This window comes from Dermatophagoides pteronyssinus, unplaced genomic scaffold, assembly GCF_027571235.1.
Source record: "Dermatophagoides pteronyssinus isolate colony J.1.1.1.1 unplaced genomic scaffold, Derpt_VIB-CSIC_2022.12 sq0021, whole genome shotgun sequence".
In the NCBI taxonomy this organism is placed as follows: domain Eukaryota; kingdom Metazoa; phylum Arthropoda; class Arachnida; order Sarcoptiformes; family Pyroglyphidae; genus Dermatophagoides; species Dermatophagoides pteronyssinus.
The window spans coordinates 677,446-699,882 of NW_027461545.1; the positions used below are offsets into that span (position 1 = coordinate 677,446).

The 22,437-nt window shown below is 28.1% G+C and overlaps 4 protein-coding genes, 1 long non-coding RNA gene and 1 other non-coding gene across 6 annotated transcripts; 2 read left to right on the top strand and 4 right to left on the bottom strand.

Moving 5' to 3' along the window:
• Positions 1-34: 34 nt before the first annotated feature.
• On the bottom strand, positions 35-1,601 carry Calr (calreticulin). Its single transcript, XM_027340925.2, has 2 exons — positions 1,459-1,601; positions 35-1,365 (listed from the first exon to the last, which is right to left on the bottom strand). The coding sequence occupies exons 1-2, from the start codon at positions 1,459-1,461 to the stop codon at positions 124-126; spliced, it is 1,245 nt and encodes a 414-aa protein (XP_027196726.2). The 5' UTR covers positions 1,462-1,601; the 3' UTR covers positions 35-123.
• Positions 1,602-2,303: 702 nt separating this feature from the next.
• On the bottom strand, positions 2,304-2,422 carry LOC113791199 (5S ribosomal RNA). Its single transcript, XR_003474784.1, has one exon. It is a non-coding gene; the product is annotated as a 5S ribosomal RNA (ribosomal RNA).
• Positions 2,423-6,605: 4,183 nt separating this feature from the next.
• Positions 6,606-9,065, bottom strand: LOC113791179 (uncharacterized). The gene is made up of 4 exons (XM_027340918.2): positions 8,634-9,065; positions 7,866-8,322; positions 7,258-7,788; positions 6,606-7,188 (listed from the first exon to the last, which is right to left on the bottom strand). Exons 2-4 carry the CDS (start codon positions 8,199-8,201, stop codon positions 6,940-6,942), a joined length of 1,116 nt encoding a protein of 371 aa, XP_027196719.2. The 5' UTR covers positions 8,202-8,322; positions 8,634-9,065; the 3' UTR covers positions 6,606-6,939.
• Positions 9,066-9,610: 545 nt separating this feature from the next.
• Positions 9,611-10,635, top strand: LOC113791131 (putative nuclear transport factor 2). Its single transcript, XM_027340863.2, has 2 exons — positions 9,611-10,005; positions 10,075-10,635. The coding sequence occupies exons 1-2, from the start codon at positions 9,898-9,900 to the stop codon at positions 10,351-10,353; spliced, it is 387 nt and encodes a 128-aa protein (XP_027196664.1). The 5' UTR covers positions 9,611-9,897; the 3' UTR covers positions 10,354-10,635.
• A 1,703-nt stretch (positions 10,636-12,338) lies between these two features.
• On the top strand, positions 12,339-14,491 carry LOC113791196 (uncharacterized). Its single transcript, XM_075822863.1, has 5 exons — positions 12,339-12,595; positions 12,773-13,072; positions 13,151-13,326; positions 13,424-13,475; positions 13,560-14,491. Exons 3-5 carry the CDS (start codon positions 13,182-13,184, stop codon positions 13,843-13,845), a joined length of 483 nt encoding a protein of 160 aa, XP_075678978.1. The 5' UTR covers positions 12,339-12,595; positions 12,773-13,072; positions 13,151-13,181; the 3' UTR covers positions 13,846-14,491.
• Positions 14,492-15,353: 862 nt separating this feature from the next.
• LOC142645761 (uncharacterized) lies at positions 15,354-17,897 on the bottom strand. The gene is made up of 3 exons (XR_012846817.1): positions 16,988-17,897; positions 15,960-16,932; positions 15,354-15,888 (listed from the first exon to the last, which is right to left on the bottom strand). It is a non-coding gene; the product is annotated as an uncharacterized LOC142645761 (long non-coding RNA).
• Between the last annotated feature and the right edge of the window lie 4,540 nt (positions 17,898-22,437).

Sequence of the window (22,437 nt, forward strand, 5' to 3'; positions counted from 1 at the left end):
AAAGATACTGAGACGAAATAAAACTAAAATAATCTTCGAAGTGCGTTTTTGTAATTTATTTTTATGTTTTTTTGGTTGGATTACATTACAAATGGGAGAGAGAGAAAAAAATTATATGAAAATTTACAATTCATCATGTTTTTCATCAGTTTTTTCTTCATCATCCAAATCAGCATCTTCATCTTTATCCAATTCTTTATCCACTTCATCGGCTTTTTTAGCTTCATCTTCTACTTTACGTTTAGCTTCTTCTTCAGCATCTTGTTCTTCTTTCATTTTCTTTTCAGCTGGAATTCTATTTTTCAATAAATCTTCAGCAATTTCATCGGCTTCAGTTTCCGAATCAGTAATAAGTACATTATCGAAAATAGTACCTGCTTTAACTTGCCATAAATCAAAACCGGCAGCACAGATTTCTTTTTGCAAATACAATTGTGGATCAGCTTTGTATTCGGGGTTTGAAATTTCTGGATGAACCCATGGTCCTTTATAATTAGGATTATCGATTTGTTTTGGTTTCCATTCACCTTTATATTCGGGATTATTAATCTGTGGTGGTTCCCATTCACCATCCATTTCATCATCCCAATCTTCTGGTTTAGTTGCTTCTGGATCTGGAATAAATTCTGGTTTATCCCAATCTTCGGGTTTTTTATCTTCTGGATCATCAATTTTTGGACGATCATCCCAATCATCAGGTTTTTTTGCATCAGGATCTTTAATTGTTTTTGGTGGCAAAAAATTCCAATCACTTTCTAATTCACCTTTTTCAACAACTTCACCATCGATCATAACTTTATATGTATTATCCGGTTTAACAACCAAACGATAAAGATGTGTATGTACATCATCTTTACAACGAATTTCTTTATTAATCAAATGATTTTTACCATCATAATTAAATATTACATGAACTTTTTTTGTTCCTGGACCACAAATATCCGGACCAAACATAATACGATAAGGTGATTCACCATGTAAATCAGTTTGATCAAGACCACAATCAAATAATTTTATATAACCACCACCACAATCAATATTTTGTTCATGTTTTACTGAATATTGTATAATAAGATCTTTGCCTTCATTGGAAAATGCTTCATTGTCGAATTTGGAAGAAAGTGCATAGAAACGTGCATCCTGTGATGTTTGTATACCTTTATCTTTTTCAACATCACCATAAAATTTACCAGCAGTCCATTTAAAATCACCAAATTCTTTATTCGGATGTTTCGATTGTACCCAACGTTTTTGCCAATCTGGTTCAATAAAATCTTCACGAAAATAGATTTTTGCATAAATAAATTCACTAAAGAATGTCAATAACGAAAACAAAACAAACAATTTTGTATTCGTCATCTTTTTCTAAACGATTTTCAATGGGAAAAAAACAGAAAAAAAAATGATTAGTTGGACACCATTCTTTTCAATCAAAAAATGATAAAGAATCAAACAAACCATTTCGGGAAAATGAATAATTTTCAATCAAATAAAACAATCAAACAAAAAAATGAGAAAAAAATGACTTTAGTGTAAACGAGATCAAAGAAAAGAATGGAGAAAGAAAAAAAATTTGTAAATGAAAATTGTGTTCGAAGAATTTTTCAATTATAAATGAAAGGGAAACAAAAAAAAACTTTTCGCTTTTTAGAACTTGTTCAAATTCAACAAAACGACGACAACGATGATGATGATGATTGAAAAAAAAATTTTTGTAAACCCGGTATTTTTAAATGGAAAAAAACTATCAAAAAAACAGCGTTTTTTGTTTGTTTGTTCGTTCGTTCATTCACCATTCTTCTTTTCATTTTTTTTTCACACTAATTTCTTTGCCGCTAGCAATTCAATGTGGTTGGACACATGTAAGTTTCTGATTGGTTAAAATCGATCGACCAATCAGAGAACGACATGTGTATAAAACCATAACCACACACAACATTCGAATGTTTTAAGGGCTCCATCATCAGGGTGGGGGCGCCATCATTTATAATTGTCAAAATTTTTTTTTTTTGGTGATAAAAAAAAACATAGAGATTTTTTGTTGTTGTCGTTGTTTCAAAGAATTAATAGGCAGGTTTTTTTTCAATTTAATCTTGATTTGATTTGGATACGTGGAATTTTCTCGATTTTTGCCTAAAAAAAAATAATAATAACATTTTTGTTTGCTCATTTTAAAAGCATGATTGGTTTTTTAAAAATAATGTCATATGTCATTGGATTAGGGTCAGAAAAATGGTAAATGTCATTGAATTGTCGAATGAATTTTCACAAAAAAAAAAAAATTGAAAAAAATAATAAAGAAAAGCTTACGACACCGAGTGTTCCCAAGTGGTCACCCTCCCAAGTACTGACTCGGCTCGACGTTGCTTAACTTCGGTGATCAGACGAGAACCGGTGTTCTCAACGTGATATGGTCGTAAGCTGAAATACTTAGGATTTTTATTTGATTTTAACGAAAAAATTTATCAAAGAGAAAAAAAAATTTAACAACAACAACAAAAAAAAAAACAAAAATGAAAAATTTGACAGAACAAAAAATAATAATAAATTCTTTCGAAAAAAATATGTAGCAAAACATTTCATTCAATTTAGATTATTCGTGGTTTTGGTTTAAGTTTCGGTTTCATTAACGGTATCGATGGTTTTATTCGATGATCATTTTCATTTTTTATTGATTGATCATTACCATTACCATTATCATCATCAAAACCATTATCATTATCACGATCAATGATAAATGAATCAATCGAAATTGGAAATAAACGATTCGGTAATAGCTGAAAATCGTTGTTGTTGTTCGAATGGAAATGATTCGAATTCGAATCATTCAAAACATTCGAATGATTTGAATCATTCATCACTATCGATATATCGATTAATTGACTGTTATCATTCGTTTTTCTTGACAATAATGATTGCCGTCGGGTATCGATCAATGTTCGAAGTGGATTATTATCGTTATCAGAATTTCCCGTTGTTGATGATATTGTTGATGATCGTCCACTAAGAGCCGATTCATAACCCGAACTGTTTGAATTACTTGCAGTCGCACTTGTAGTCGCTGTCAATGTTGATCTCCCTGCTGTCGCATAACTTTCATTTTCTAATGGCCATGATATTTTTGGTTTAAATCGATTATCAATATATTGTTGTTGTTGTTGTTTCCAAATATCAATATGATCAAAATTTAAAAGATAAAAATTCCTTTCCATTTGTGCTGTCGTAGTCGTTGAAGCCGATGACGACGACGGCGATGATGGTTCATCCAATTCTGATTTATGTTTTTTCGAACTAGATTTCGCAAATTGACGATTCGAAGAAATTGGCTGTGATCGTATTCGTAATGATGTTATTGGTTTTTTCCATGATGATAATAAATGTTCGATAAATTTTAAACGATTACGATGGCCACGATCATCCGAATGTTGACCAAATGCATCATAAACTTTTCTTGTCCATAAACGATCACGATGAAATAATTTTGAAGAAATTTTATCCACTTCCAATTGCGGTTGAATAATATCCAAATCAATACGAATTGGTCGTTTTTCATCATCATATTGATATGGTTGATAACTCAAAGATGAAGATCTATATTCCGGTAATATTTGCTGTTCAATCCAATCAAATATTTCCATTCGATCTAAATGACGATAATGATAATCATTGAAGCAATTACCATCACCAGACATCGTTGATGATAATTGATTATATGCATCGAATAAACGTTTAGTTTCATCAAACCAATAATGAATTCGTTGTTGATTCTTCGAATTCGCCATACCATTCAATAAATCAAAATGTATTATACGTATTGTACGATAAAGATTACGTTTTGCTTGTAAATAAATACGCCATATTAATAACAAATCAGGTATTTTTTGATAACTCATTTGTAAATATAAATTTGCCTGATGAAATAATAATTCAGTTTCTTGTGATAGTTCATAGATTTTTGGCCATTTCCACGCTAGTCCATTACCATTGCGATTGATAATTTGTGAACGAATCCATTTAAATAATTCAATTTCACGTTCTTCAGCCAAACATTGATATTGATAAACATGTAATATATTTGAATCTAAATCGGTTTGACATTTGGTTACAACTGTTAATGGTGATGATAAATGAAGAAATTGATCACCAATAATACGAAATAATATTGATGCTAAATGTAAACGTTTTTGATCTTGATGATCAAATTGATTCATAAATTTTTTATAATTTTTTAACGTCGACGACGTTGTTGTCGTGGTAGCCGTTTTCATCATCAAATTCAATGCAAAATGATAAATAATCGATATCAATTCAAACATTGTATCTTTTTCCGTACGAAATTTCGGTGGTTGTTGTATTGAATCACTCCAATAAAATTTAAATTCATCGGATAATTTCGAAGTTGATTCATAACTTAATTTGGATTTTGGATCATCAAAACACCATATAAATCCATATAAAAGATTTAAATATTTGCATAATAATTCGAAAGATTCATCATCATCATTATCATCAGCTAATGATTCCAATAATCGTCGACGATAATCACGTAAATTTGATGTAATTTCCGTACATTCAATACGAAATTTTTTCGTATATTTCATTTCAAATGATTCATATGTTGTTTGTTTTTGGAAATTTCGATGATACCAATTCATTTTGTTTACAAATGAATTGTTTTCCATTGTCAATGAACAGGAAAATGATGATTCCGATGAACTACTACAATCCCAATCAGTATCCCAACTAATTGGTGTTTGATTACCAATCGATAATGATGATTGATTCATAATTTTGGTTATCGAAACAAAAACAAAAAAACAAAAAACAAAATGAAAATACGACGTGTGAATTTTTTTTTGTTTTGTTTGGTTTTTCGCTTTTTGAAAATCTGATGAGTCAAATTTTGTTTGTTCATTACTCATAGTTTATTAATTTTTTAAAATTTTAAATTTTTTTTTTAAAATTTTAAATTTTTTTTTTAAATTTTTAAAATTTTTAAAATTTTAAAATTTTTTTTTTAATAATTATCAAATTCACTTTTACCATCCGTTGATGGTTTTGGTGGTAATAAAAGATTAAATTTTGGTCTTTGATGCATAATCGGTATTGCACGTGGTAATTTATCTTCAAAACGATCATGAAATATTGCTATATGATCGGGTGGTAATGCCGCTAAAATTGGATCATCATCATAATCAGGTTCATGACTACGATGACCATGTCCACCTCCATGACCACCACCACCACCAACACCATTATCATCCGATCCAAATCTATGATCATCAACTTTTTGTCGATATTTTAAATACCATATACAATTCGCTATCCATGTATATAATTTTATCAACAAAAACAAACCAACTAAAAAACTAATTATATAAATTGGATAAAGATATGGACGACGATTATGATAACGTATTGAATTTGTCCAAAATGATTGATATGGACAGATTAAAAATCTGGTGATTGATTTTTTCGTATAACGTACTAAATGTTGACCATAAATATTATCCACTGGATGTAATATACGTTTTGGTATGATAACAATTTGTTCTTGAAAAAATATATAAAAATATGATTTATAATGTGTAATCAATAGGATTGGTGAATGGAAACGAACTGGTGTACAATTTGTATGTAAATAATTTAGCATCCAATAATGTCGATCTAATTGCCATTCACATAGATCATATACATTTTCATTACTAATAAATTTTCCATTTTTATTATCATCATAATAATTTGTTGTTGTTGTTGTTGTTTGATCAAATTCATTTTTTTCAAAATGAAATTCCAAATTCCAATATGGTTTTTGATCGGATACAATAAATTTTTGGCTTACAATCTTTTCAAGTTTTGCTTCATATAAACCGGGCCATTTATTTGATAATGATCGTTCTGGATCATCAAAATTTAGTTTAGCTTTGGTTTGTATTACAGTTGCATAACGTAAATTTAATTGAAATGGTGGTCCATTACGTTCGATTGCTTCGTATAATGTAAATTGTATCAATACGCTACCAATTTTTAATAATTTAAATTGAATTAATTCTTTTTCAGGATCAATCATTGCATATTGTATTGGTGTATATGTTTTCAAATAATTTGATGGACGAAATAAACGACATGAATCAAAATATAACCAAACACCATTATCACGATCATTACTAACAGCAGCTAATTGATAATAAATTTTATCAAATAATAAAATTATTATCATTAAAATTGAATTCATTTTTTTGTTTCTTACTTGATCAACATTCGAATAACAAATTGGTAAACGGTTCGATTTAAATATCAAAAAAAAACAAAGGAAATGACCAAACAAACAATTTCATTATCGAACAATCGATATTTAAATCGAATCTAATCGAACAAAAAAATCGATATTAGTCGCCCATCACTAAAATTCAATTTTTTTGAAAAAAAAACATTATCATTTTTTCATATATAATTATCATCATCAATTTTTATTTTATAATCATCACACAAATAATTTCAATTTTTTATCATTTTCTTCTTACTGAATTCTGTTTTTGTCTTTTTGTGTTTAATGTGTGTGTATGGTGTACTTTTTTTTTAAATATTTTCATCATAAAATTCTGTTGTTGTTCTGATTTTGGAAAGAGAAAAAAAAACAAATTAACTATTTGTTTGTTTTGTAGGTAATGTTAATTTTGTGTATTTTATCTGATGAATATATCTTATGTATAATAAGGAGGAGGGGGAAGAATAACGAAGGTGATCTGTGTGTGTAAAGATGTTTTGTTTTGTTTGTTTGTGTGTTTTTAGGGTCAAGAAAAAATTGTACTTGTTCAAATAGAGAGGTTCAGCCAATCATTTATCCAGTTTTCATTTTAAAAACCAAATTTGTCATTAATATTTTTGATTGATTGATTGATGCGCATACTTTGATTTTCTTTAAATAAATTTCCAAATTTAAAACATTTTACCAATAATAGTTCCAATAATAAACGAAACGATTACAACAATTACCGATATTTTTATCAATAATTGATTATTATCCAATAATGATTCATTCGATTTGTTACCATTTTTTGATGATAATGATGACGACGTTGTTGTTGAATGGCTGGAAAATTTACTGGCATATTGTTGTACTTGTTGTAATTTATCTCTTAATGCACGAATTTCTTCTTCGGCTAATTTTAATTTTGTTTCAGCATCCTAATTTTTTTTTATTTGATAAAAATAGAAAATTATCAATTTACATAACAAAACAAATGAAAAACTAACCTTGCTACTATTATTTGAAGGAATCGATGAAACATTTTCCATTGTTGATAATATCGATGTTGCAGCTACATTTTCACTATTTTTATTATTTTGTTGTTGTTTGTTAATTGATGAAGGAATAACGGTTGATTCTAATTTTTTATTATTACGACCAATCATCATATGATCATCAACAAAATGTTGATATTCTAAAGTTGTTGATCCAGTCGAAACAAAATCACCATTATTTTGATGAAGATGATGATGATTATTATTATCATTATGTTCTGAACAAGATGATGTACAAGAATCATTACCAGTAGGATAATTGGAATTACTAACACCATTAACTAAATCATCACCACTACTACCAACAATATCGGAAATATTATCATGATCAAAATTTTGTGCTGAAACATTTTTACCGCCACCACCAATATTCGCCGTTGTTGTTGTTGTTGTTGTTGATGATACTGTTGATGGTGTTGTTAAATCCAAAAATACGCATTTAAATTTTGAATCCATTATTTCATCGGGTGATGCTTGTTTAAACTATCGATATTTTTTTTTAAAAAAAAAGGTAAAATTAAATTGAAAATCCCAAAAATGAAAAACAAAAACAAACTTACCAATTCATCAACAGTAAATTGAATTTGATTAACATCAATATTATTCGGTACGATCACTGATTGTATCATAAATTTATGTTTATGTTTTTCTTGTGTTAAATCACCTGGTTGTAACATAACAGCAACTTGTACCGTTCTATTTGATGAAATAATACCATTATTTGGTCGTACACAATATTTTTTCGGTGCAGTTGTTTTAACTTTGAATGCAATAATCGAATCGGTTGGATTTGTTAATGTAAAATATTCAGTAACAACATGATCATATGGTCCTTTGAATGATATTTCATTCTTTGGATCAATATTTAATAATTGTTTTTTTCCTTCTTTTTGCATAATTGTTTGATGATGATGAATAAATTTGATATAATAATTGAAGAAAAACTTGAAATGCCGAGTTTTCTGTTCTAAAATGAAACACACACACAGTCTTTTATTTTCTAAATCGATCAATAATCTATATTGTAATTTTAAAAGAAAAAATATGATAAAAATAGATTAGATTAAAAGTGTAGACGAAATTAAAAAAAAATCAATTAAAACAAATTATAATTTAGGTACACAATTGAAAATGACTCTTTCATTCTTTTTTTGCTCTCTTTCATCATCATCACAATGATGATGATTTTGACTATTTTAACATCAGAATTACCCAGAAAATCGAATGCAAAGAAAAATAGTTTTTTTTTAATTTCGAGCAAAATTTTTTTTTCAAAAATTAAATTTAAAAGTTGGAAATTAATTTCGAGCAAAAAAAGTTTTACTTACATTTTATTTTCAAATAAACCTACGCGTTTTTCGAATGTAATTTTAAAACGAAAAAAACAAAATTCTGTTCATAAAATGATGATTTTTTTAAATTAAAAACAACGATGAAAAAATGTTTGTTTTTCAAAACAGAATGATGAATGACGAAAAAAAAACCGAAAATCAAAACATTGATTTACTTAGTCATCATCAGCAAGTTCACATCAAATTCGTAAACAAAACCGAATCAAAAAAACTTCGGACAATGATTTTCTCCAGATGAAATTATCGTTGTCGTCGACGTCGTAATTGAGTATTTGGGTTTTAGTTTTTTTTCAATTATTAATTTACTTTCTCAATTCCAAATTTACCAAAAAATAATAATAAAAAGAAAAGAAAAAAAAGAACAACAAGGGGATGACACAATAAACACAACGACACAAAGTTAGTTAGTCTTTTCTTTTCGTTTTATGTACAAAAAAACACATTATATATGTGATGTGTGTATGATGTGAGCGATTTGGCCAAATACAAGTGGTGACATCTATAGCCATTATACTTTATATTATGCATAACTTTTATGGCTGTGGTGGGTGTGTGAAACATTAGAAAAAACGTTTTAGTCACAATAGTCACAATTAATTTCAAGTTTTTCCCATCGTAATCAAGTAGTAGTATAACTATGATATAGTATTCCAGATTATACGTTTTGTAGTAGTAGCATTAAATTATTCAGCAAATATAATCTTGTACCAGGATATATATGCAAACATTGTGACCAAAAAAAATTGTTAACGTTTTTGCGGCTTTTTTTTTCGTCGTTATAACGAAAAAAAAACAGCAACGGACATTTATGAATCAAAAAAAAATATGAAGGGTGTTTTTTTTTGGTTAAGAAAAAATGCTTAACATTTTTGTCCAAAAGATGGTGTTGATTTCATTCAACACAACAAGTGCAGAAGCAGCAGCAGCAGCAGTATTTTTACTGTTCTATTTTTTTGCTTCCAAAGAGTGAAAATTATTTTTTTTTTCTTCGAAAACATGTTGCCAATGTGAATGTTGTTGTTGTTGTTGTTGTCGGTTTCATCATTTTTAGCCAAGAAAAAAGAAAGAAGAACGCAACGAATTTACGGTGTACCACATATATTTCATCAGCGAACAACAACATTGCGATAAATATTCACTAGCCAGCGATATTTGTGTAAAGAAGAAATTTGATTTTCGAAACATTCTGTGTGTTTTTCAATTGGCTCAAGATTTATATTTTATCATAATCATTATTCAAATGGCTTTGAATCCAAATTATGAACAAATTGGTAAAACATTTGTTCAACAATATTATGCTATTATGGATGATAATAATCAACGTTTAAATGTTGCCAATTTTTATTCGGTAAGATCTCTGATCAACAACCATGAAAAATTTTAATTTCGATTTTTTTCCCCGAAAAAAAACAAATAGGAAACAAACTCGTTAATGACATTCGAAGGTAGCCAACTGATGGGACGTGCAAAAATATTGGAAAAATTTCAAAGTTTAACATTTCAAAAAATTCAACATTTAATTACTGTGATTGATTCACAACCAACATTTGATGGTGGTGTTTTGGTTACCGTATTGGGACAACTGAAAACTGATGATGATCCACCACATACATTCAATCAAACATTTGTATTGAAACCAATGGCCGATACATTTTTTGTTGAACATGATATATTTCGTTTAGCATTACATGCTTAACCCTTTCTTCTCCGATTTTTTTGAACAAACCAACCAAACTTTTTATCCATTTTTTTTTTTAACTTCGATCATCTTCCTAAATAATATTGTTCTTTTCTTTTTAACTTAACCTAAACAAAAATTGTCAAAAATGAATAGAGATTCTTGAGAAATCTCTTTTTCTTTCTATGGATATAAAATTTGTCGAATCTATTGATATTCATCATCGCCATCATTTTAAAATTTCATAATAAATTATCATTGATCCAAATAATAATAAAATAAAATAAAGATGATAATCCAGATGATTATTTGGCCATCATCGAATGTTTGATAAAAACAATCGATATTATCGAAAATATCGATTGTTTTAACATTATTCATTCGAAACATTCGAATTTGTTGTTTTTGCGAGTTTTTCCAATATTTTCAAATGAAATTAATTTTCAAGCAAAAAACAATTAAATTTGCAAGAAAAATTACCACTTTTTTATGGCCGAAACAACAACAACAAAAATCACACAAAATTGTGGTTTTCCTTTCCTTCCGATCGTGATTAATTTCCGCATTTTAAAAATCTTGTGCATCTTTCAATTTCTTTACATCTGTCTCTCTCTTTTCCTATTCAAGCCTTGAACGCCTTTATTGATTGATTTAAAACTTTTCAAAAACGAAATTTTTAACAATTGTGTGATTGATTTGAATAATTTCATTTTAACAACAACAACAACAACAAAAAAAGTCTAAAAATAATTTCAAACCGCATTTGTGAAATTCAAAACAAGAAAAAAGAAGAAAAAAATTAAGATTGATTTGTATGAAAAGAAATCTAAGGGTTTATTGTTGTTGTTGTTCCGTTATATTTTTTTTTTTTTTTTTTGGTTCCGTCATTCATGAACAAGGTACTCACAAAAAAAACATTAGTTGTTTGTTTGTAATATAAACAACCAAACAAACAAACAATCCTGAATGGTGATCAATTTTCAAGATGTTTCAAGATGCTTATATTCAATTTGAATTTGAAATTTTTTTTTAGTACTTTCTTTGATTTGATTAAGTTGATTTTTTTTCACTTTTTCCTTTCTCTTTCAGTTTGGTCATCATCATCATTACCGACTTTCAGATGTTAAAATTATACTGCAATAAAAATAAAATTCTTTTGGTTGAAGAAAAGGTAAGAAAGAAAGAAATAATGATTATTATTATCATCATGCAATCAATCTTTTTGTTGTTGTTGTTGTTTATTTCAGTTGAATAAAAAAAAACTTGAAAACTACCGGGTCTTATGGCCATGATGATGAAGATGATACAACATCTCGTGATTCAAATCAAACGAGAATATGATACATTATTGTTGTTGTTGTTTGTTTGACAACAAGTTTATCAACAACAACATTCGCAACAGCAACAACAACAACAAATCTTATGTTATTTCTGTTTTCTTCAACTGAACAGAATTGTTCAAATTGATGACCTAATTATATCTGACATTTTTGTTTGATGATCATAATGTAATTAATTTTGGAATGAGATTCGTTTTTTTCGTTGTTCAAGTTTTTCCCAAAATCAGAAAAAAAATTTCTAACGAAAAAAACAAAATTGACAAAATTACATGAGCGCCGCTCGTGTCGAATATTCGAAACATTTCGAATGTTCGAAAGTTCGAATGGCAAAAACAACCTGTATGATTTGTTTATTCTTCAAAAATCATTTTCTGTAAACAAAAACTGTTTGTTAAAATGTTTTTTATCACTGAACTTATCTGAATATGATAATGATGAAGATGATGCTGATGATCATCTTCATTTTAATCCGAATACAAAATTTGTTTGTTTGTTACAATATTCAAATTGATTTCAAAGTGGAAAAAAAACGAAAGTTTCCCGCAAGAAACAAATACTTGATCCAGAAGCATAGATATTTTGTCACATTTTAATGTTGTTGTCGTTGTTGTTGATGATAAAGTGTAAGAAGAAGAAAAAAAAATCAATAAATTTTATCTTAATCATCATCAAATGACCGTTCACTATTGATAATATTCATATATGTTAAACTTCCGAATTGATCTTGATTCAAAATGAAGAAAAACGAAAGAAACTAATTGATGAACGAAATAACAACCAAAAGTAGATTTTTGTGCGAAAAGAGATGATAAATGAAATCAAAGTCAAAAACTAATTGAAAGTAAAAAATGATTGAATGAAGATTTATAAGGTTAAGCATCCGTGATCATAATCAATGACATATACGCACACTTAGACAGGTAAGTAAAACACGGTGGTCAAAGATGTATTTTGTTTTCTTCCTTTTTTTTCGTTTGTTTGACCCCAAAGAAAATTTTACATTTTTGTTTTCGTTTATTGCCATAAAGATAACTTGATTTTCTCTTGACTTTTATTAACTTTTATTTTTATTTTTCCATTGAATATATTTCACCGAGAATGTCACTGATACGGATAAACAAACTAACTGTGTGTGTGTGACCGACAACTATGCAAAGTGATTAATTGAAGTAAAGAAAAGTATTGATTTTTATCATCCATGATCTTCATTAGATGATGATGATCATCGATGGCAAGATTTTTTTGGAGAGAATACAAGTTCCAAAAACAGAATGGATCAAATCATTTCGGACTATATAAATGATCAGTGTTTTTCAAATGAAACAAATTACAAATTTACAAAAATTTTACATCATCCAAATTTCAGTTGGAAATTTTTAAAAATCAAATTTTTAAATGTGAGTTGATTTTGTTTTTGTTTCTTTGAATATTTTTTCATTAATCAATTTTATTTTTTGATCAAATCGATTTTGTAGATCAAATAAACAGACAAACGAAAATACAAAAATGCTTTTCCGTAATAAAATTTCATTGACATTTTTGGCTATTGTTGCCTTACAAATGATTTTGATCCAAGATCAAATGACAGCTGTTAGTGCACGTAAAAAATGGTTACAAAAATTATTGTTTCTTTGTACATTGTTGAATAAAAGTAAGTTAAAATTAATGATAATAATAATATTCTTCCTTATTTATCATTTGATTAATCATTTTTTTTTTGTTTTAAATTCAAAAATTAATTAATTTAGAAACAAAAATCATTCCATTACCATTGCCGTTGCCGATCCCAATTCCATTGAGGTAAATTTTAATCAATGATTGATTGATTGATTTCAAATTTATTAATTTTTTTTCAAATTCAAATTTTCATCTAATGATGAATAGAATTCAGAAAAAAGATCATGTTGAAGTTGTGGAAAAAAGTCCAACATATGTTCATCAAACATATGAAGATGTTTATCCTGAACCATATCATGGTGATGGATATGGTGATAGTTATGGTGATTCATATGCTGCTGCTTCATCAAATGGTGATGATGCTGTTTCACATATATCACCAGAATCAACAGATGATTATGAAGAATCACCAAGAAGTAAAATTGTTTATAAACCATCATCATCATCATCATCAAAATCAGTAAGACGTATTCGTTACAGTAATAGATCATAAATTGTCAAATCAAAAACAAAATGAAAAAAATTGATGAATCTCTCCTGGTGAAAGATAAAAAATATATTCAACCAAACAAACAAACAAAAATCCCCTTGATTTTATAAAGATCATTGGATAATATCATTGGCCAAAAAAAAAACAAATCATCATCATCATCATTAACATTATCATTATGATCAATCTTATCATTCGACCAATTTTTTTTCTTAGTTTTTTTTGTTTCATTTCCAATAATAATCCTCACCGTCATCATCATCATCATCATCATCGTCATCATCATTATTATTATTATTATCCTCATCATTATTTCTAGTTGCAAGATTTATCCTCATTCACAATAGACGATTATCAATTATATACATCATCATCATCGCCCCCGCATCAATTTACCTCTCTCTTTCTCAATCATTCTTGCAGTGAAAATCAATAATTTTTTTTTCTCTCCCCTCTGATCACTTCATATATTTATATGAAATTACAATTTTTGATATATAAATATAAATATCCCCAATTATCATATCCTCAACGGTTTTTTTTCTTCTTCAATCATCATTTCTTAAATTTATTTATTTATTCTTAATTAACATTTTTTAAATATGTTTTTATGCTTTGTTTTCAATAAAAAATTTATTTTTTTCTGTTATTTCTGTTGTCTGGGTTTTATTTGGGCAACATTATCCCCTAAGAAAAAAAACCAACCGAATATTGGATCAGTTTTGTTTGTAAACACACTGGTTTTTCTGGGGGAAAAAACAAAACAAAAATCCTATAGTCACGCTTTGGTTAAAATAAAGAAGAATTTCATAATCGATATGTATGTGTGTGTACATCGTTGTCTTTTCAAATAACAAGATTAAACAACATCGAACGAGCCAAACAACAACATTTTGATTGAATTGTTAATTAACCATTCAGTATCTTGAAAAGGAAAACTGATTTGGAAATTATCTGATGAAAAATGAATCCAACAGTTTGTTTGTTTGTTTGTTTGTTCACTCTTTGAATTCATCACCCAACCAAAAATAACTTTATTTTATTTAACCGGGCACGTTATTTTCGTCGTCGTTTCTAATTTCAAAAAGAAAGTTTCGGTCAATTTTCTTTTTTTTTATCATCATTTTTCATCGCCAATTAAGATCCACCACATAGTGAATGATTGACGAAAGAAAGATAAAAGAATGAGAGAGAGAGAGAGGAAAATCGATATAGGAATAATCAATCGATAATCAACCAATCAATACACCACCACCACCAATCACAACAACAACAACAATCGATCAAAATCAATTTTGAGAAAAAAACATCGGTTTTGATTTCCAAAATTCAATTCATTTTTCCATTCATTCATTTCGACGACCAAGACGATAATGTACAATATGGAGGGGAAAGAATACTCACTCTATTATCGTGTGAATTAATCAGTCGAAAAGTGGAAAATGGAAATTGGAAAAAAAATATCCAATTTTAGCAATAATTTTCCATTATTAGTTTCGACTTGATTATGATTTTCTTTTGAAAATTTATTCACGTTGTGAACATTATCGGTTGTTGGATGGATAAATGATGAAAGGAGATGGGGGGAAACAAAAACGATGTATCAATGTGTTTAGCCAGTCATTTTTCATCATCATCATCATTCAATTCATTCATTCATTCTCATTCATCTTGATTAGTGTGTTTTGAATATCAAATTTTGTTTTGTTTTTTTGTTTTTGACTGGTCAGCAAAAATCTTTGGTCATTTCAAATGTATTTTCCATAAATTAGATTTGGTTTCGTTTGGCTGTTGTTGTTGTTTCTTTTGTTTACCATTTTCTTCTCCGGGATTAGTGATGATGATGATGCCTTGTATGGTTGTTGTCAGAAGAACAAAAAACATTCATAATATTTTACCATAAACAATGAGTTTTTTTCCCGAAAAATTTCTTTGGTTTCCCCCCCCCAAAATAAACAAATAAAATCCAGGAAATTATATCATCGATTTTGATTATTATAAACAACAATAATAAATCCAATTAACAGTCCGTTGTTTGTTTGTTACCTGTTTAGAAAAAAAAAGGATAATAACAATAAATTTTTTGTTGGAAAAATTATAATCGATTTTTTTATTACCCAAAAGTTGTTGAAAATTAAACATCTTGAATAAATAAAAAGAAGAAAATTTCTTGTTTGTTTTGCTCCATCGGAAACTTGAAGATTTTCGCTTTTTTTCAAATTGAATGAAAACGGACATGACCGAATCAAGATCAAATTTCAAACGTAAATACAAAAAACATGATGATTATGATGAATAATTTGTTTGAATCATCCGGTTCGCTTTTTATTTTTAGAACAAATAATAATTTCGATTTTCAAAATTTCATCAACGAAATTGGTTTGTTCGTTTGATCATCGAAAAAAATGAAACAATCGAATCGATTATTCGAATCGATCAATCGATTGTTGATTCGTTCATTACATTAATCGAATGATTTCCTTTCTTTTTAATGTGATTAACCGATTTTGGTCGGTTTTTTGCGAAACCAGTCGGTTTTTTTTCGGAAAAAATCTTCATAATGGAGTTGTAAAATTTTAAAATTTTTTTTGTTTTGCGTTTTGGTTAATAGATTTATATCCATCGGTTAATGATGCATCCATGATGATGACGATACACCCAGAAATCATCATATTGTGCGAAGAAAAAAGTAAAAATAATAATAATTTTCACATGATAATTTCATATATATCTTTCTTTCTCTCCCCCTTTTTTCTTCGAAAAAAAAGAAGCAGAAAGAAATATTCCAACCAATATGGTTTTATGAATGAAATGAAATTATCAAAATCCATTATGGCACGAAAAAACATTACCATTATGAACAACATCTTCAAACAACAACAACAGCAACAGCAAAAAATTGACATCGAAAATAAAACATCGTGTCGGATGATGATGATCGAGTTGAGTGCCAAAATAATAAATAATGATGATGATGATGATGCTAAAATACCGAAAAGAAAAGAAACATCCATTGTTGTTGTTCAAATAAACTGAAAATACATTTTTTCCATTTCCATCGAATCACTTGGTGAAATATTTTTTTTCCATCTAAAAAATATGAAATTATTATTATTTTAGGCTAATCTATGATTTTCATATTTACACAATGTAGATTTTCTTCTTTTTCTTCGTGGAAAATTTTCTCTTCCAAAAAAACCATCATCATCAGCAAAGCGAAACATCGAACAAACAAATCATATCATCCTTTTGAAGATGGATAATTTTTTGATGAACTGTTTCCACTCACTCAACTCAACTCACTATCGATAGTATTTATTTCGCGCTCGATTATTACATTCGTTCATCACCTGTCATATTCACATTGTTATTGTTGTTGTTGTTGTTTTGGTTGTTGAAATGTGGAATTTTTTTCTTTGGATCAGGAATGTTTCAGTTTTTTTTCTTTCTTGATTTTCTTAGTAGACAGATGATGATTGCTGTGTTTAAATGTGCCATGATGATGATGTCCGACTGAACATCATCGATCACAATCCGACACATTTTATGATTGGATTTTTTTTTCTACTTCGAAAAATACTTTATTATCATTCATCGAATATGATTATTGATGATGATGATTACCACGACGATGATGATAATAATGGCGGCGAATTTGATGAATTTTTGTTTTCGGCCAAAATTCATGATCTATATGGGGAAATTGTTTTTTTTTGTTGCTGAAATTGATTCCCAGAGAAATTTCTTCTTAAATTTTTTTTCTGGCAATTTTCTTTATTTATTATCCCCCGGCAAATCATTTTCTTTTGAAACAATCTGGTTTTGTTTTCAACCGAAAACGGTAGCTAAAATGCTGATGATTTCCATATTAAAAAAAAATTGAAAAATTTGTTTTTTGTTTACGGAAAATTTCTCGACAACAAACGACGATGAATGACGATATTTATGGATAAAAATATTTTTTTTCATTTTACAAATGATTATGATGATTGTATTCAATTCAAAACGAAATAAACATCCCTTGTGATCATCGAGATGATGATGGTTACCATTTCATGTTTACCGGTCATTAAAAAAAACCGAAAACGAAAAAATTTTCCGGCTGTCCGTCTGTTCGAGCTCTTTGGCTCCACCGAAAACAATATCTGCCGAGCAAAGAAAGAAATACCGGATAGGAAAATTGTCTTGTCTTCTTCGTTGTTGTTTTTCAACTGGAAATCAATCGAATTTTTATTTATTTTATTTTATTTTTATTATTTGATTGATCATTGTTGTTTATTTATGGATTTTACTTTCCAAAAACTTATCATCATCGTTCACGATAATGTTGATGATTTGTATTTGAAACGGGGGAGAAAAAAAATCTATAACATCATTTATGAACAGGAAAAACAAATTCGAACGTTCGAACGTTCAAACGTTCGAAACGAACCGAACCGGAAAAGAAAACAAAAATTTCTTCAATTTTTGATTTTTTTGTCAAAAATGATAATTTACACTTGTTTTTCGATGAATTTTTTCATTTTAATTCCATCAAATAATCTTTTTGGCATTTTTTTGAATAATGTTGGTTCCTGGTTTGAAATCGATATCACCTTACCATCATCATCATCATCATAAACATTTTTTTTTCATTATTACAATCATCGATCATCATCATCATCTTTGAAAAAAATATAAAGATTTTTTCGTTGTTGTTGTTCCATATTGACAATAACAACAACAACAACAACAAGTGAAGTAAAGTATCAATTTACAATGAAAAAAAGTAAAAGTAAAATATTCACTTTTGGCTATATGTCAATGTTTATTGTTGTTATTATGATGATGATAACTTTAATAACAAAAAAAATATTTCAATAATGATATCTGTTATTCAATATATGTATATTTAGATCTTCATAGATAAGATAAATATCGGAAAGAAAAGAAAATATTTTGTTTTTTTTTTTTGATAGAAAATATTTCCCGTAAAATATTCCGGCCATCATCATCATAAAATAATCAAAAAAATTAATAGACCATGATGATCTATATAAGTAAATCATAGTCATCATCAACCTAACCTAACCTCACTCAACTATGAATCATAGTCATAGTCATCAACCTAACCTCACTCAACTATGAATCATAGTCATCAACCTAACCTCACTCAACTATGAATCATAGTCATAGTCATCAACCTAACCTAACCTAACTAAACTATGAATCATGGTTTTGAAGAAAATCGTATACGCATGATTGTGCACTACTTTTTTTTGTCCATCAATAAATATAATTTGTTGTTGTTGAATCAATTGTTATTTCAACAACAACAACAACAAGGATGTTTCAAAAAAATCCGGTTTTTCTTATTAGAAACAACAAATTATAACAAATTAAGTAAACAACCAAAAAAAGGGTTGTGATTGAAAATTGATTTAAACAAACAAACGTAAAAACAACCACTTGATTAATCAAGTGAAAAAACAAAACACAAAAAAGCCGAAAAAATTCTTCAAAATTTCAATAACGATTGCAGGTGGCATGATTTATTGAATTTTATTTGAATAATAATAATTTCAATAAACGATTAACCTGAATCCTGTGTGTTTGATCAAAAATGATTTATTTTATTTGGCAAAGAAATTTTTCTTTCCATTGAAATTTTTTTTTCAAATTTTCAACACCGTTATGGTATTTATGAATTTTTTTTTTTGTTGTTCGTATAAATTTCGTGTGAATTTTTATTTTCCATTGAAATAATAGAAAATTTCCTAATCAAAATATCCAATTGACACAATAAAAAGTTCATCGGTGTCTTTGTGTGTGTGTGCGTGTTTTTGTGCGTGTGAATTTCAAACAAATTGACACAAATATTGACTTTTTTCAATTGAAGATATGAATGAATTTAAGATTGAATTTCTGAATGTCAAGTTTATCGTTTTGTCATCCATTCATTCATTCATCTCTTTTTGTGCAAAAATTTCAATTAATTTTTTTTCAATCAAATTAATCAATTTTGATTTGCTTGAATTCAGGTCAACCTTACCTGTTGACGAAAACAAAAGTCAGATTCATTTTCATTTTCACTGATGATGATTATGATTGAAAATACGGAAATATCTTTACCGAGTCAAGTGAACAAAAAAAATTCCCTTGGTTATGAAGAAAAACCAAAAAAAAAAAAAATTAATTTCTTTTGTGTATTTTGGATAGGATCGGTATATATACGCATGGTTAAATATTTGTTCAAAACAAAAAAAAATGATGTTTCCAAAAACAAAATGGTTTCATCATCATCATCATCATTGTCGTTTTCGTTATTAAAAAAAATTGCATATCGTTTACAAACATCAAACATATTTACTTATTTTCTGACCAAAGCAATTCCCGTTTAGCCATATTACCGACTGAATGATCGACTGGCCAGTCAACCAACCAACCAACCAAAACAGATCGACCGACCATTTCAATTTCAATTCATCAAAAAAAACTGACAACCATCATATGTGGATAATGTTCATCATCCAGATCAGCATTTTGAATTTTGAAAGATTTTTCAATTTTAAATTTTTTTTTCGAAGAAATTCAACATGATAATCATCATCATCTGGATTGTTTTTGAACAAATGTTTGCTTCGTTGATATTTTGTATTATGGATTAATTTCGGATTCAAAAATTGATAAATTTTTGAAACGAAAACTAAAAATTGGACACCACCGGTAGCCAATTTCCAATTTTGAAAAAATTATGTAACTTTTTTTCTGTTTCGGTTTCTGTTTTTGTTTATCGTCAACCCTTTGTGAGCATCGTTTTTCGGGTTTTGATTTTTCCCCGGTTAAAAAAAAGTAAGTTTCTGGATAACAGCAACAACAAATTACAAAAAAAAATTTTTACCAACAACAAGAGAAAACCACAACAATAACGAAAATGAAATAAAATAACAAAAAAAAACCGCATACCGAAATACAGATATTTCTTTTCTTTACTGTTGTTGTTGTTGTTGTCTAGTTGAAAAGTTCCGTGTGTTTGTTTGTGTGTTTGCGTGTGTATCTCAATAATAAGCAGATCCTGGCTGGCTGACTGACTGATGTACCATGAATGAAAAAAGAACCGAAAAAAATATGATTGGCACAATATCGAAGGAGCATCTTCATTTCGCCCGAAAAAAATATGAAAATGAAAGAAAAAATTTGCTTGACAGACAACAGCAGCGATGATGAACTTTTTTTTTCTTCTAAAAAATAATTTCCGCAATCCGAATTCAATCCAACAGATTTTTTTTTTTGTTGTTGATAATTTCTGTCCATTAATAGAAAAAAATGAAATTTCTTCTGCTGCTGTTTAATTTGTTTTTTTTTTTTTGATTCATTCAAAAATTGAATGCCAAAATAACAATGGAAAATTTGCAAATGGCAAATCGAATGGCAAAATTATCAAAATATTTATCCATGATCGATGGAAAATCGATTGAAATTTTTTTTTTAATAATTTCGTTTTTTTCAAAAAAGCAAAAGATTAACTACTGATTAGATGCTTTTTTCCTGATCATTTGAATTGGATTGTTGCTTGTTTGATATTGGAAAATTATTGATCGATTGTATCCAATTCGATTCAATCATCATCATCTATTGATTGGTTAATCGATCTGTCTGATAAACATATATTGTAATGAGTTATTGTTATTTTCATCATCATCATCATCATCAACAACAGCAAAAATGTTTAATAAAATCGGAAAAAAAATTATCCATCTTTTCGGGTTTTATTGATTTCGGCTATTTCGACTTATCGCACCTTTCAACTATGTTGGTTTTTTTTCTTTGACGATTGTTAAGTTGGTCAAGTCGAAATAGATGCCGGTTTTGTCATCAAAAAAAAATAATCAATCGATTGATTGGCTATAGATTCGATCGATTTTTCTTTTTTTTTGTATAAATAAACTATAAGATGTGTCCAATCAATTCAAATCATCAATGAAGAAGAATAAGAAGGAGACGGACGACTATTGAAAAAAATCGATTGTTCTGTGAATGATAATAAAGAAGAAAAAAAAACAATCGATTATTTGAAGTATCGATGTTGATGATGATGATGATGATGAAAAAAATTGATTCGAATGAAAATTGCTCGTTATGATTGTTGTTCGAACAACAACAACAACGACAATAATAACCGGCCCGAACCAAAAACCGGTCAAATATGACAACCATCATAATCAAATCGATCAAAATGAACTGAAGAAGAAAAGGTATTTTTCATTTTTCATTTGTTAATTCAATAATCACTTCCGGATTTATGTCAAAAATTTTGTTTTTTTTTCTATTTTTGAATTTTCGTTATTCATTCATTCAGGTAACTAGATTAGATTTGGTGATTCAATAATCATGATGATGATCATCATCGTCATTTTTTTTTTTGTTGCTTGAATACGACATTGGTGCGAATTTTTTTTTTCTTTTCGATGTTTTTCGACGATGGTCATCATCATCATGATCATCATGCGGATCATCAACATGATGATCATCTGGTGTCCATTCAGCTGCAGAAAAAAATGGTGAAATTTTTGGTTGTGAAAAATTGTAAAATTTTTTTTTTTTGGAAATTTTAGA